At 37.3% G+C, this 14,161-nt stretch overlaps 1 protein-coding gene across 1 annotated transcript; it reads right to left on the minus strand.

Annotated features, from left to right (window-relative positions):
* Nucleotides 1-8,246: 8,246 nt before the first annotated feature.
* LOC130747566 (protein transport protein SEC31 homolog B-like) lies at nt 8,247-13,917 on the minus strand. The gene is made up of 11 exons (XM_057600538.1): nt 13,475-13,917; nt 12,083-12,128; nt 11,839-11,943; nt 11,636-11,726; nt 11,504-11,540; nt 11,317-11,416; nt 11,170-11,227; nt 9,883-9,980; nt 9,592-9,762; nt 9,063-9,269; nt 8,247-8,862 (listed from the first exon to the last, which is right to left on the minus strand). The coding sequence occupies exons 1-11, from the start codon at nt 13,915-13,917 to the stop codon at nt 8,467-8,469; spliced, it is 1,752 nt and encodes a 583-aa protein (XP_057456521.1). The 3' UTR covers nt 8,247-8,466.
* Between the last annotated feature and the right edge of the window lie 244 nt (nt 13,918-14,161).

Here is a 14,161-nt window from a genome sequence, read left to right on the forward strand (position 1 = left end):
TGAGCTGGAAATCATGCCAGCAGAGAGAGATAGATTAGTTGAGGAAAATTTGTACAGAATTCATTTTTCTTCTATTATGAAGATTTTCCATTTTGTTTCTTCCTTTTGTATCATTCTTATAGAAGTAGACAAATGTTACCTGAATGAGAATACAAGAATTCCTTAAAACACTTTCAGCTTTTCCAAAGTCTCAACGAATTCCATTATATAAAGAAGCGTTATTATCAAATTCCAGTTTATAAGTATTAGGCTAAAAGGTTATAAGTTTCGATTTACAGTGCACGGTCACAATTGCTTTAAGATTTAAGCATTTGAAACATATTGATATTATAAAAAAAATTAAAAGAAAAAATAAAATTTCCACCATGTGTATGATATAAACAATACCTAAAGTAAGCGGGTTGCTTATAAATAAAAAGGGGAAGCGCTTCATTGGTACCGTTTCATCCGACAACGAACCCCGTCTCTTTCATGGAATTCAATGATTCCGCTCTTGCTTAAGCGTTTTGGTGAAGGTAGCAATAGCTTCATTCTCAAGAAATTGAAAACTCTCAAACAGGAAGGTAGCATTGTTGATTATCTCTGTGAATTTGAAGCATTGGTGACCCAAGTTACAGATATTTCAGAAGATCAGGTCTTGGAGTATTTTATAGGGGGTCTCAAACCGGAGATTCGGTGTAGAGTGTGTTCTTTTAGCCCTACTGCGGTGTTGCACGCCATGGAGATCGCGTGAAATGTTGAAGAAGAGTTTCTCATTGCTGAAGGACAACCACTACCTCAAAGGGTCAGGAGAGTAAGACAAATGCCATACGCGGAGTTCTTGAAGCTCAACGAGGAAGGGAGATGCATTAAGTGTGGTATGGCTTATGGATTTAGGCATGAGTGTCCAGAAGGGAGTTTGAGGGTTACTATTTTGGGTGAGGACGAATGAGGTGCAAGACACAGTTGATATTGATGGTGCCCTGGTGGAACATTACCAGTGCCAATGAGTGGAATTATCTCAGCTTGTCTCCGGTAGTATAACAACCTTAAACATCATGAAGTTATGCGGTGTAATTGATGGCGTCAGGGTTATAATGCTAATTGATAGTGGCGCCAGTCACAATTTTATAGTGAAGGAACTGGTTTTGTGGATGAGGTGGGAGGTTCAACCTACCTAGCATTTTGGGGTTAGGATGGGAAATGAACAGCAACAATTTCAGGTATGTTGCTCGAATCTAATTTTGAAAAGGCTTAATCCAGTTTTTGGTCCCTATCCTTTGTCATAAATATGGCTTTAGTCCCTCGCCGGAGCAAAGGTGGGGATTGGTCCCCAGTTTTTGGCAAAATAGTTGGCTTTGGTCCTTCCGACCGGTTGAGTCAACGCCGGAGCTCCGCCAGCTGATGTGGCTCTTGCCACGTCAATTAATGAGCCTCGCTGGATTTTTTTTTCTTTTTTCATTAAATTAAAATAAATTTAAGACACACTAATTAATAATTAAATTAGCTAACAACATCATCTTCATTCATTGCATTTTCTTCATCATTATCAACATCATCTTCAATCCATCATCATTATAAAAAAACCGAATTCATACTTGCAAAGAAAAACCCAGATCTGGTCTACAACCCATCATCTTCAACCCATCATCATGTTACGACACTGTCAAACCACCCCCACAAAAACAGAGATCCCAGAAACATCTATGAGAACCCAGAAAAAATCCAACCCAGAAATCAAAGCAATTGAACCCAAAAACAGAGATCCTCATGACTTAAACACATAGCATCTCTCCCTAGCAATCAAAAGCAATTGAACCCAAAAACCATTGAATGAAGCCAGGAAACTCAGAAACCAAACCCAAAACTCTGGACATAGATCTTGGTGTGGTGGTGGCAGAGAGTTGATCGAAGACTTGGGGGGTTTTTTGGGTTCGGAGAGACCCTGATAGACGAAGAGAAGAGGATGACGGTGATGAGTTTGGAGAAAATGGGTTTTGTGAGTGGAGAAGAGAAGAGGTCTGGGTGTTGAAGAGAAAATGGGTTTGTGGGTGGAGAAGAAAGGGAATGGAAGCAGATCGAAGAAGAAAGGGAATGATAATCAATGAATGAAGGAATTAAGGGTTGCTCGTTGAGTGAAACCACCAATAATGGCGGTGGTTGGCGTTGCTATGAAGGGAAGGAAATGGAAAAGGGGGAATTGGGGACAACGATGCAGCAAAATTGAAAATTCATTACTACTTTGATTTATTTTATTTTAAATAAATGAATGATTTAATTAGGTGAATGATTAATTAAGAAGAAGAGATTTAAGGGTTTTAACTTTTAATTATGGTTTTTTATTTTTAGAATTTTAATGAAAAAAGAAAAAAAAATCCAGCGTGGCTCATTAATTGACGTGGCAAGGGCCACGTCAGCTGGCGGAGCTCCGGCGTTGACCCAACCGGTCGGAAGGACCAAAGCCAATTATTTTGCCAAAAACTGGGGACCAATCCCCACCTTTACTCCGGCGAGGGACTAAAGTCATATTTATGACAAAGGATAGGGACCAAAAACTGGATTAAGCCTTTTGAAAATGGGGAAGGAGGACGTTTATCCCTGAGATTTTTACTTGCTTGATTTTAGTGGTGTGGAAGTTATTTTGGGAATGGCATGGCTGGTTTCCTTGGGAAAGGGGCAACATAATTGATAGACCCTTACCATGTCTATTTGGTGTCGCTGATCAATCACCATCTCCGGGTGGACTCTAACTTGTTATGTTGCAACCTTGAGGACAATGTTTAATTTTTGGAGGGGAGTATTGTTAGGGTTCCAAATATTATTGAGCCTGAATTTTACGACAGGCTTGTAGAGGTTGGACAAGAGGGGAGGCAGCAGCTGATGCGCTTAGCTGGTTAGGCACAGCCCTGCGCTTAGATGCCAGGCTGCGTACAGCCCAGCGTTTGCCTCGTTGGACCTTGAGCTTGTGCCTGGGTTTATTTCATTTTATTAGTTAGTCTTTTTGGGCCTATATGGCTGAGTGTGTCTTTTATTTTGGTTGAGTTTATTTTTATTAATTGAGTTGGGCTGTTTGGACTAACCTTATTTCATTAGTAGCGTTAGACTATTGTAAATAGGAGTATTAGCATAAGGATAGGATTTATGTTTTTGTAGTGTTGGAGTTGTAAAAGGGTTTCACTCTTGAAAGGGATTCTCCCTTAGTAGAAGGTTTACCTATTTCAATTAATAATATCAGTTTTTCGTCTCTTAATTCTCTTCTCTACTGCCGAGTTTGGGATGTTGTTGGGTTGACAAACACAACCTAACATGATATGTCTAAAGCATGTCTACCAATAGATTAATTATAGCAAACTCCATAAACAAACATTAGGTTTCCCCTGTCCATTGCCATTAATTTCAAGTGGGCAATCTGTTGGCCATTATCTCATAAGGTAAGGTAGACAGCCCCATTTAACATCCTAATCCATGAAAGAGATCTCAAAGACAACAGCATGTGATCCCTTGTCCTTCAGTAGACCCATCATTGCCCTTTCAAAATCCATAGATTGAGGCAATTAGTTGGCACTTGGCATAGGCCATTAGCAACTATATATACACTACTTCTCAAGCACCACAAGTCATTGGCATCTTGAGTTATCAAAGTTCATAATATTTCTTGCTCATATAAGTCCTCTTACATTAGTATATTATTTTTTGTGTAGAGCAATTAAAAACAATGGGTTTCCGCATACCAGGTCTTATTAGAAGGGCATCATTTTCTACAACCCAAGCATCTTCCAAGGGGTTTGAGGTCCCAAAAGGCCATCTTGCAGTCTATGTTGGAGATGAAATGAGGCGGTTCGTGATTCCAGTATCATACTTGAACCAACCTTCATTTCAAGAGTTACTATATCAAGCCGAAGAAGAATTTGGATATGATCATCCAACAGGCGGTCTCAAAATTCCATGTAGGGAGGATGATTTCCTAAACCTCATTTCTCAATAGAATGAATGAGATGTAAACCATGCCAACATAGAGAGATAGATTAGTTGAGGCAAATTTGTATAGAATACATTTTCTTCTATTATGAAGATTTTCCATTTTGTTTCTTCCTCGTTTCATTGCTGTAGAAGTAAACAACTTTCACCTGAATGAGAATACAAAAAGTTGTTGAAACACTTTCAGCTTTCCCATGTCTTGACAATTTCGTTATATAAAGAATTGGGGTTAAGGCTAGCTCAAGGGTTAATATACTACAATAAACATAATAAATGCTTAATTAATTAAGATGTTTACCCCATATTGATTCAGGTCAGATTCATGTTTTATTTGGTTAGGAAACTTGTTCCCCAGCGATAAATTGAGAGCCTAAATTCTCCCTTTTCTTTTGATCATAATGTTTATGAAAGTCTATACCATTGCACAGCATCTATTCACTTCAGTGTGTATCTGGAGCAGGTTGTGAATTAAGCTGTGCAGTAAATATTTATAATAGAACCATTCCTTTCTCATATCATCTCTGTGTATGTTTTTCTTATTTATTTGGGATTATTGTATTGCCACTGTTATTTGCTTAGCAAAATGTGCAAAATCACCTGCGAAGATTTGTTTCACTGTGGTTTAAATTGAAGCTTTATTGATGATTGGAGATCATATGCTTGGGTTGTTGTCAAGCATTTTGACCACTGGTGTTTTGGGTAGTCGTTAACTGATTCTGGTAGTCCACGTTCCTGGGCAATCTGGTAGTTAGTTGAAATGAAAATTTTGAAGTCCATGCTTGTATAGTGTTGTGTGTGTGTCATAAAACAGAACCACCAAAGAAGAAATGAACAAGTGATTCACAGCTAGGGCAAAGCTAAGATATTTTTAAATTGTATGAAGAGGCATGTAAAATTAAAAGATTCAGTTTATTTGGAAAGGGATTAAAAGATTTCTAAATTGTATGAAGAGGCATGTAAAATTAAAATTATTGGTCCCAAACATACATAAGATTCCCTGCCCCTGCTAACTCCCAACCGAGGTAACAATGGACTTACCATCAAGGTTTAATGATTTCCATGAGTATGGTTCATCTCCACCAGTAGATTGTATTTATCATATTTCAATACTAATTAGATATTTTTATCTTTAAAAGCTCATTGGCAGAAGTGGAAAATCCCACAGATCAGATCCCCCCCCCCCCCACCACCCAATTTCAGTGAATATATATGTATGGTTTTTGGTTGATGAAGCTGGCACTTCAAAATATGTGTGTGTGTGGAAATCATTCTATGCTGAATTGAATGGTTGGAAGAGAGCTAAAGAGGTGTCACATGCTATTGTCTTGATGGTTGATAAGTGCCAAATTTACCATGTTTTCTATTAATCTTTAGGCACTTGTCCTTTCTACCTGTGAGAAAATTCTTGTAAATTGTTTCCTTTTTGGTTTGAATGAGTGGAATTGTGAAATTTGATATAGAATGTGTATTATACATGATTCCAATCTCAATTTGAGTTGTAGGGATGAAGATTTGAGAGGAAAATGCTTGTTCAAGGAGAAAAGGAAGTTTGAGAATGAAGAAACTTATTTAGCCTCTCAAAAAACCCTAAATGCTCAAAGCCATGAATATATATAGAAAAAATAATAGGTAAGAAATCAATGGCTACTTGAATGATTGGAGGAGAAGGGAAACAAGATGGGGTCATATGACTAGTTGGGAGAGAAGGTCTTATAAAAGGTCACATGGTCTTGTCTTAGAGGACTTACTCAAGTATCAAAGTAGTATACAGTAATGGAAAAATACAAGTACCACCTAATAGACAACGCATAGCGAGAGTTTTAATGCACCAGGTTGCCATTTAAGTATCATCCATTGCTCAGACCCTTCCTCGGACCAACGCATAGCGAGAGCTTTAATGCACCAGATTGCCATTTAGGTATCACCCATTCCTCGGACCAACGCATAGCGAGAGCTTTAATGCACCAGGTTGCCATTTAAGTATCACCCGTTCCTCGGGCCAACGCATAGCAAGAGCTTTAATGCACCATGGGATGATCATACCCAAACTCATCCTCAGCTTTACTCAACAAGTCTTGAAATGAAGGTTGGTTCAAGTATGATATAGGGATCACAAACCGCTTTTGTTTTTCACCAACATACACTGCAAGATAGCCCTTTGGCACTTTAACAGATTTTGAAGCTAAGCTTGGCAAACGATGCTCGTCGAATAGCATATAAACGGAAACCCCTTTTTGTTCTTGTTTGAAGGAAGGAGAGCAAAATAAATGACCCGTGTTGTCTGTGAAGGCAAGAGGAAGTGTATTTATAGTTTTGAGGTTTTTTTAAACCCAATTCCAAGATAAATTATTGTTGAAGGATGGATAGGACCAATGAGATATTCGGTGGTGTGTTGTCATTGAGTTTACCCCACCTTGTTAAACCATGGCCACTATGGAGCATCTGTTTTCTGCATCTGTTTTCTGGCTTGATGCCTTTCTCATGTTATTCCACACTAATATATAATAGGAGAGTAAGCGGGTGCGGTCTGATTCGCGAATCGGATCAAACCGATCCGAACCGAACACATTATGGTGAGTTGGATTGGATCATTGGTTCGGTTTGAAATTTTTTTATTGCATCCGATCACCATCGGTTCGAGTATCGGATTCGGGGATTGAAAAATCGATGAATCCGAACCAACCCAATGATATTGAGCTTTTTTTTTACTTCACCATTTTTTACTTCACCATTTTTTACATCACCTCAACGACTCGAGCCTATTATATAATTCACATTTGAAGAGATATGAAAACATGCTGACGGATGTTTAACATTTTACTGTCTATTTTGTTTTAATGAAAATTTGGGGAGTACAAACCCAAGTTAAAGTATTTATATTTAAATTGGAGATGTTGGTTTTAGCCTGTTTATGTTGGATTATATGAATTATGTCATCATGGAATTTTGTTTTTCTGGATATGTTGGATTATATGGAGATTCCATTTTTTTATATAATTTTTCACGTTATTAGAATACAATTCGTGCAAATTTTAAAACAATAGTTTTTTATTTATTTTGAATCCGACCATCCGAATCGTTGGTTTCGTCCGGGTCCAAAATAAAAAATTAGGAAATCCGAACCAATCCAAATTGAACATGTTTGATTGACTCAGATATTTAAACACCTTAAATCCGATCCAATCCGGTCCGATTACACTCCTAATATATAATACAGCAGATTTACAAACAGAAGATTACACTTCTTAGAAATGATACAAGGAATAAACAATGGAAAATCTTCATAATAGAAGAAAATGTACTCCCTCCGGTCCTATTTATAAGCAGCAAAAAAAAAAATTCACATAGTTTAAGAAATGTAGTGAAACTAGATAAAATGCATTAAATTTGTCTTGAATCAAAACAAACTTCCAAAATTACCCTTTGTTATTAGTGTTGGAAAGTGGGAAAGAGAGAATAGTTAATAAGACACATTTTACATGTTAGAATTAATAAGGGCATCATTGGAAAAAAAAATTAATATAGCTCAAACTTTCATTTGGTTCTTATAAAAAGGACCAAGATTTTTCTTCTCTTTCATGCTTATAAATAGGACCGGAGGTAGTATTATATACAAATTTGCCTCAACTAATCTATCTCACTTTCTGTTGGCATGATTTACAGCTCATTCATTCAACTGAGAAATGAGGTTTAGGAACTCATCGTCCCTGCAGGGAATTGAGAGACCACCAGTTGGATGATCATATCCAAATTCTTCTTCGGCTTGTTGTAGTAACTCTTGAAATGAAGGTTGGTTTAAGTATCATACTGGATTGACAAACCACCTCATTTCATCTCCAACATAGACTGCAAGACGACCTTTAGGGACCTCAAATCCCTTGGAAGATGCTTGAGTTTTAGAAAAAGATGCTCTTCTAAGAAGCTTGTGGAAACCCATTGTTTTTTTATTTCTCTACTCAGAAAAATTGTATACTGATGTCAGTGGACTTGTATGAGAAAGAAATATTTGAACTCTGATAACTCAAGATGCCAATGACTTGAGTTGCTTGAGAAAGAATGTATATATAGTTGCTAAGGGCCTCTGCCAAGTAATTCCTCAATCTATGGCTCTTGAAGGGGCTATGATGGGGTCTAGTGAAGGACAAGGATCACGTGCTATTGTCTTTCAAGAGTTTCAAGGTCTTTCAAGCATAAGGAAGTTAGATGGAATTGCATACCTCACCTTATGAGATAATGGCCAACAGAAAACCCTCTATCAATTAATGGAAATGGACAGGTGAAACCTAATGTTTGTTCATGGAATTTGCTATAATTTGCAATCTAAAATAGGAATATTAATAACCCACAATTATTGATTCTATTCCTAAACAATAATAGGAAACAAACTAATAACGGAAAAATAAAATCTCTGAATGAATCATCATGATAAAGGTCTCGAAAAATATGGAATACCAGTCAGAAAAACAACCTAGTTTTAGTTCATGTATTGACTGGTATTCCATATTTCTGCTAACTTGCACCATCAGCATCATCATCATCAGCACCAACACCAGCATCAAAATCATACTCTTCCACATCTTCATCTTCCTCGCTATCAGCTGCGGGGTGACCAAAGGCGACGCTAACTGGCCCAGGAGCTCTGTACTCATCATCATAGTAGAGAGGACGCCTCGGGTTATATTCGTCATCAAAATATTCCTCATCGTCATCCTCCGTACCATCCATCTCGATGTCATCGTCAGAAAACTGACGGAAGCTTCCCTCACTTGATGACCCACTTTCCTCACTTTCTTCTTCATCGTCTTCCTCACTTTCTTCTTCATCATCTTCCTCTGTACCCTCAAGGTAGCTTTCCTCTCCGCTCCCTGTTCCACTTGTTTCATCTTCATTGTTTCCATCAGCGGCCTAAAATACAAAATAGAAGAATTAGGCATAATTCACTCTACTAGCTTATATATTTTATGCCTTAACTTCTTAGTCTATTAAAAGATGAAAATTAAATAGATGCAAGCCTAAATTTCAAGCAAAATGTTAGAATAACCCAACTAAGCTAAGCCTATATGTGAAAACTTTATGGAACACTAGACTTAAAGTGGATGCAGTACATGCCAATTTCCCCCTCGGGAAGATACTGATACTTCTCCAACATGGCACACATCAGCAGTACTAGTACCATCAATTCCATTGTCACCATCATCATAATCTACTCCATCAATGTTTCCATCATGGTACACATCAGCAGCACGAGTACCATCAATGCCACTGTCACCATCATCACCATTATCATCATCATCGGCTCCATCACCAGCGGCCTAAAATACAAAGAGCAGAATTAGGCATCATTCACTCTACTTGCTTATATATTTTATGCCTTAACTTCTTAGTCTATTAAAAGGAAAAAAATTAAATAGATGAAAGCCTAAATTCCAAGCAAAATGTTAGAATAACCCAACTAAACTAAGCCTATATGTTTTTTTTGAATAAGCTATGAATATGTATTAAAATCTAGCACAAGGGGTGCTAGAGCCCAATACAAAGGAGGAGGAAAAGTTACAAACAAAAAGAGGGAAAACTAAGCCTATATGTGAAAACTTAAGGATTTATGGAACACTAGACTTGAAGTGGATGCAGTACCTTAATCTTGTACATGCCAATTTTCCCTTCAAAGGAACATACAGATATTACTCCATCAATTCTTCCATCAAAGGAAGATGCCGATATTACTCCAGGTGTCTCAGGGCACCAATGCACATCAAAGTTCCAACGAGTCCCAGTCGGCAGCTCATAAGCAATCTGTCCCCCACCCTGCCAAAAAAAAGAATACAGTCATTACTAGTCATTACTGAATGAAAGTCATTGGGCAATTGTGAAATTTAACAAAATGAATATAAAAGCAGTTACAGAAGACTAAAAGTCGCCTCTCACCTCTCCAGAAATAGTGTTCCAGCATATAGTCCGGCTATCTTTGCCACAGGTAAGCAAAGAAGCGCCATCATTAGGACACCATGTCATTCCTATTACACCTAATATAGGAGAATCAAGCAGCATAGACAAGTCAAAATAAAACCGTCATTCAGACAACATAGCTTAAAGTAATATCTAAACAAAACTGTAAAATTCAGATTTAGACAGCCAAGCAATCATAAACAAAAACACTGTCATCCAATCATATTATTTTATTAGGAACAATCTATTAGAATAGTTGATATATATTTTCAATTATAAGTTCCTTGTGTATAGGTTTCAGTTATGCACTTCTATTTTATTAGTTATGCAAGTAGTTGTTTGGTAGCTATGCTAGCGGTCAAAGTAGTGATGCTAACTGTCTTTCCCACCAACTTTTAATTTGTATATAAGAGCTAGCTCTTGATTCTGAGTTTAGTGAATCAGATGACACAATTTTATTCCTTTTAGTTCTTCTCTTCCGATCATAAGACAATCAATAATAGATCAGAAGTAGAGAGAAATAAAATACAGCATTAAGGGCAAAACATAGACTTAATGATCTCAGGGCAAGGTTTTTTTTGAAACCGATCTCAAGGCAAGGTTAAAGATTCACCAACTGGGTGAATGTTAGTGCTCAGATAGTTTTATAATAATTGGTGTATAGTGTTAAGTCAGCTATAGGCTTCAGCTTACTGTTGCTTTCTGCGATGCTGAATCAGCAGGTTGTTAAGCTGACTCAGCCTTCTGTTGTAACAGCCTAACAACTTCTATGATAAAAAGACTTAGAAAAGGATCTGCAAACCATGAGAGGATTTCTGTGTCTGACCCTTTTAGTGTTTTGTTTCCATTCTTTTCTTATTCGTTTATGTTTCCAAATTTAACCACATTTAAGCTTTGTCCTTTTATACTTACTTTATATATTTTACCATAGCTGTGCCATCATGTAATGTCCTATAATTTCTAAAATCCGCTGTATCCCTATGTCCATTATGTATAGTGCCCAAGTGTTGTGTCAAATCCGTGTTTTTCTACCATTATCTTTATCAACCTCCCTTCTCAAATACAATTCACACAGATTATTACATCAAGAGATTTACAATCATCAAATTTTTAATTGTTTCTTGCTCATTTGTTTCCCACATGCCTTTTCATTTTCAGTGGGGGTGGATGGGGAATAGGAAGAATATAAACCAAAAAAGAATGTACATTGATAATGACAACTAGGGGAACAAAGAGAGATTACAGTAAAAATTATAGACAAATCACCTCTAGTGTGCCCCACAAACTCCATTATCGGTGCCATGGTAAACCTCAAGTCCCAAAGCTGAATTAATGTGAATGTGCTCAAAGGTCAATATATACTATAAACAAATATCAGGATAAACAAATAATTAATATATGCAATGGCAATACCCTTAAAGGAGAGTCATCTTCAGATGCAATTATAAGCTGTGTAGGAATATCAGGATTCCATTGCAAAATTGAGCACCGCCTTCTAACTGAATCTGCGAAGCTGTCAGTTCACATAGGTTGCAATGAGTGTTTTTAAGATACAAAACCAGACTCTTAAAAAACAAAAGGAAAAACATGATAAAGTTACCTTATCACTTGCTTTAGATTCTTTGTGTCCCATACCACTGGAAAACAAAACCAAAAATTCAAAAAAAAAAAATATAGTATTCTATGAAATACAACATTTTGAGCAAAATATAAATTGGATTTTCTTCCTCACCCATGGTCCCATCATATGAAGTAGATGCTAATATGTGCTGCACTTGACTATTCCAAGATAAGAATGAAATTTCCCCTTGGGAAGCAGAGTCCTGCATAGTGATCATATACACTAAAATGTGTAAATTTAATAAATTGTAAAGAATACATTAGACCATATACTCAATGGATACAGTATCAAATCTCAACGGAAAAATCTCTTACCTTAGGCTCTAAAGCATTGGCCAAATCCCATATGCAGATCTGACCATCCTCAGCACCAGAGGCAAGAAGATTAGGTTCAGTGGTATGAAACTCAAGACCACGAACCTGACATATAAACATGTTAAAGTTCAAAAAATAAACAAATATAAACAAGTTAAACATAAGATTTCACAAGCAAAAATATATCCCAGAGAATAAAGATTGATTAAAACCGACAAGTTAGCTTATAAAAGCAGTGACTAACCGGTCCTTTATGCCTTACAAGGACAGTAGCACTTTGATTTTCTGACCTGAAAAAATGTATAAAAAAACCAATTGGAAAGGCAGAGAGAAGATTGTATATGACACTAAAATCATAACTACAACCAATCAAACCGTGAATCCAAGTATTTAGTCAATCACTTCAACCAAAGAAATACTAAGTGTTTTATCAATATATTCAAGCAAACCATAGAAAAACTTGAAGCTCGCAATAATGCTCCATTTGCTTACACGAATGGCAACTACTGCCTTTCGCCATTTTCATGACAACCACTCTATAGTGTTATACCTTGATTTTGAGTTACAATAGATTAGATATAAATGATTGCCACTATAAGGTCATCCTTCACCTGCATTATTTCAACAGACAAGACACCCAGCAATCTATTGTTCAAACTAGAAAATTTGAAAGACAAAACTGTTTTACAACTCTGGATGGCATGCATGACAACGAATTCACAATAAAATTAGAGGAATTCAGCACAGAGTGCTGCAAATTTTGTGACCCAATCATTGTAGCATATATTTTTATGATGAAATAATTTTGGTTTCCCTTTTATAACTTTACCTTAACAAATTTAACATTCCCTCCTATAATTTTATCCCAAAATGTAATCCATGCCCTTAAAACATAAAATGGAGGATCCAAATATAATTATCGAAGGATGTGTAAGTTGAACCCTCCTTTAATTATCATCATTATATAAATCTTTCTATTCTATATTTAACCATACATATGCTAGTAATTTTGCCCTCAAATTACCAACTAGATGAGATTTTGCTGATTTCTTTTTTCACACCCGTAAATGTTTCTTCTCCCCCTCCCCCAAAGTGCCCAAACCCTCACCCCTTCATCCTCTGGTATGTTTCTCTCGGTCTTCACCTTCAAAAAGTCCCCAAACCCTCACGACCTCACCAAAAGGGAAACCTACTATAATTAGCACTATGCGAACGAACATGATCAAAGCACTATGCACAAACACCGTTGCGGTGGACAAAATAGCACCGATGCCGTGGAAGAACGGCTTCGATGCGGATGCGGTGACCATCGCACCACAAGATTGCGGATACGAACCGCAATTTAGAATGCAAATTAGAATAAACACGCAATAATTTACAATTTCGAACGAACATGATCAAAGCACTATGCACAAACACCGTTGCGGTGGACAAAATAGCACCGATGCCTTGGAAGAACGGCTTCGATGCGGATGCACCACAAGTTTGCGGATGCGAACCGCAATTTAGAATGCAAATTAGAATAAACATGCAATAATTTACAATTTCGAACGGACATTGATCAAAGCACTGTGCACAACATGAAAATTGAAATTGCATCGTGCTTGAAGTAAAGAAAGAAAACAAATCAGCTTACCAGAGGTGGATTTCCCCATCGAACAATCCACCGGCAACGAGGCCGCGAGATTTGGAGACAGAATCGTTCTTCCCCCACGAGAGACGGCTGAAGCGGTGAGGGCTCCGGTACGACTCGACGAGAGGCAGCTCCCGATCGTCTGAACTGAGATCGAGCCGGAATATCTCGAGCTTCCCCGACAAGCTGAATGTTTCATCGACGGTGCCCGCCATGGTGCCCGCGGCAAGGAAACCCTCGTCCGGTGACAGCGCCACCAACCCCGAACGATTCACTTCCTTGAAGAGTTCCATTCGTGTTTTCGAGAGAACCCTAATTGAGCGGGAAGAACAAAGAAATTTCAATTTCTGAAGTGAGCGAAAATGATGCTGAAACAGAAAATGTTCTAAGCTTAGTAGTGTAGTGTTGCATGCAGTTATATACTGCAACTGAAATGCCATGTACATGTTACATGACATGCTAAGTCGGTAACACTCTGTTTTTTTTTTTTTTGGTAATAACACTCTGTTTTTCAATACAATTAATTAATTAATTAATTTTGCCTTGTCGTTCTGACTTCTCAGTTTTTCTTTTTCATGACATTCATGTGGCCCCACCTTGCATTTTCTTTAATACTTCTAATTCTAATTCAACTAAATATGTATAAAATATAAACACTTAAAAATTAAATAAGTTGAATTTCAGGTTGAC

Source organism: Lotus japonicus, chromosome 3 (genome assembly GCF_012489685.1).
Source record: "Lotus japonicus ecotype B-129 chromosome 3, LjGifu_v1.2".
NCBI lineage: Eukaryota > Viridiplantae > Streptophyta > Magnoliopsida > Fabales > Fabaceae > Lotus > Lotus japonicus.

What these genes read in the sequence shown, in the direction of transcription:
- LOC130747566 (XM_057600538.1), bottom strand. Translation starts at nt 13,917, where the DNA reads ATGTACATGGCATTTCAGTTGCAGTATATAACTGCATGCAACACTACA. An exon ending in GATGGGGAAATCCACCTCTG is followed by an intron (nt 12,129 to 13,474) that starts GTAAGCTGATTT and finishes ACATTTTTTCAG; the next exon opens with GTCAGAAAATCAAAGTGCTA. An exon ending in TTCATATGATGGGACCATGG is followed by an intron (nt 11,541 to 11,635) that starts GTGAGGAAGAAA and finishes TTTGTTTTCCAG; the next exon opens with TGGTATGGGACACAAAGAAT.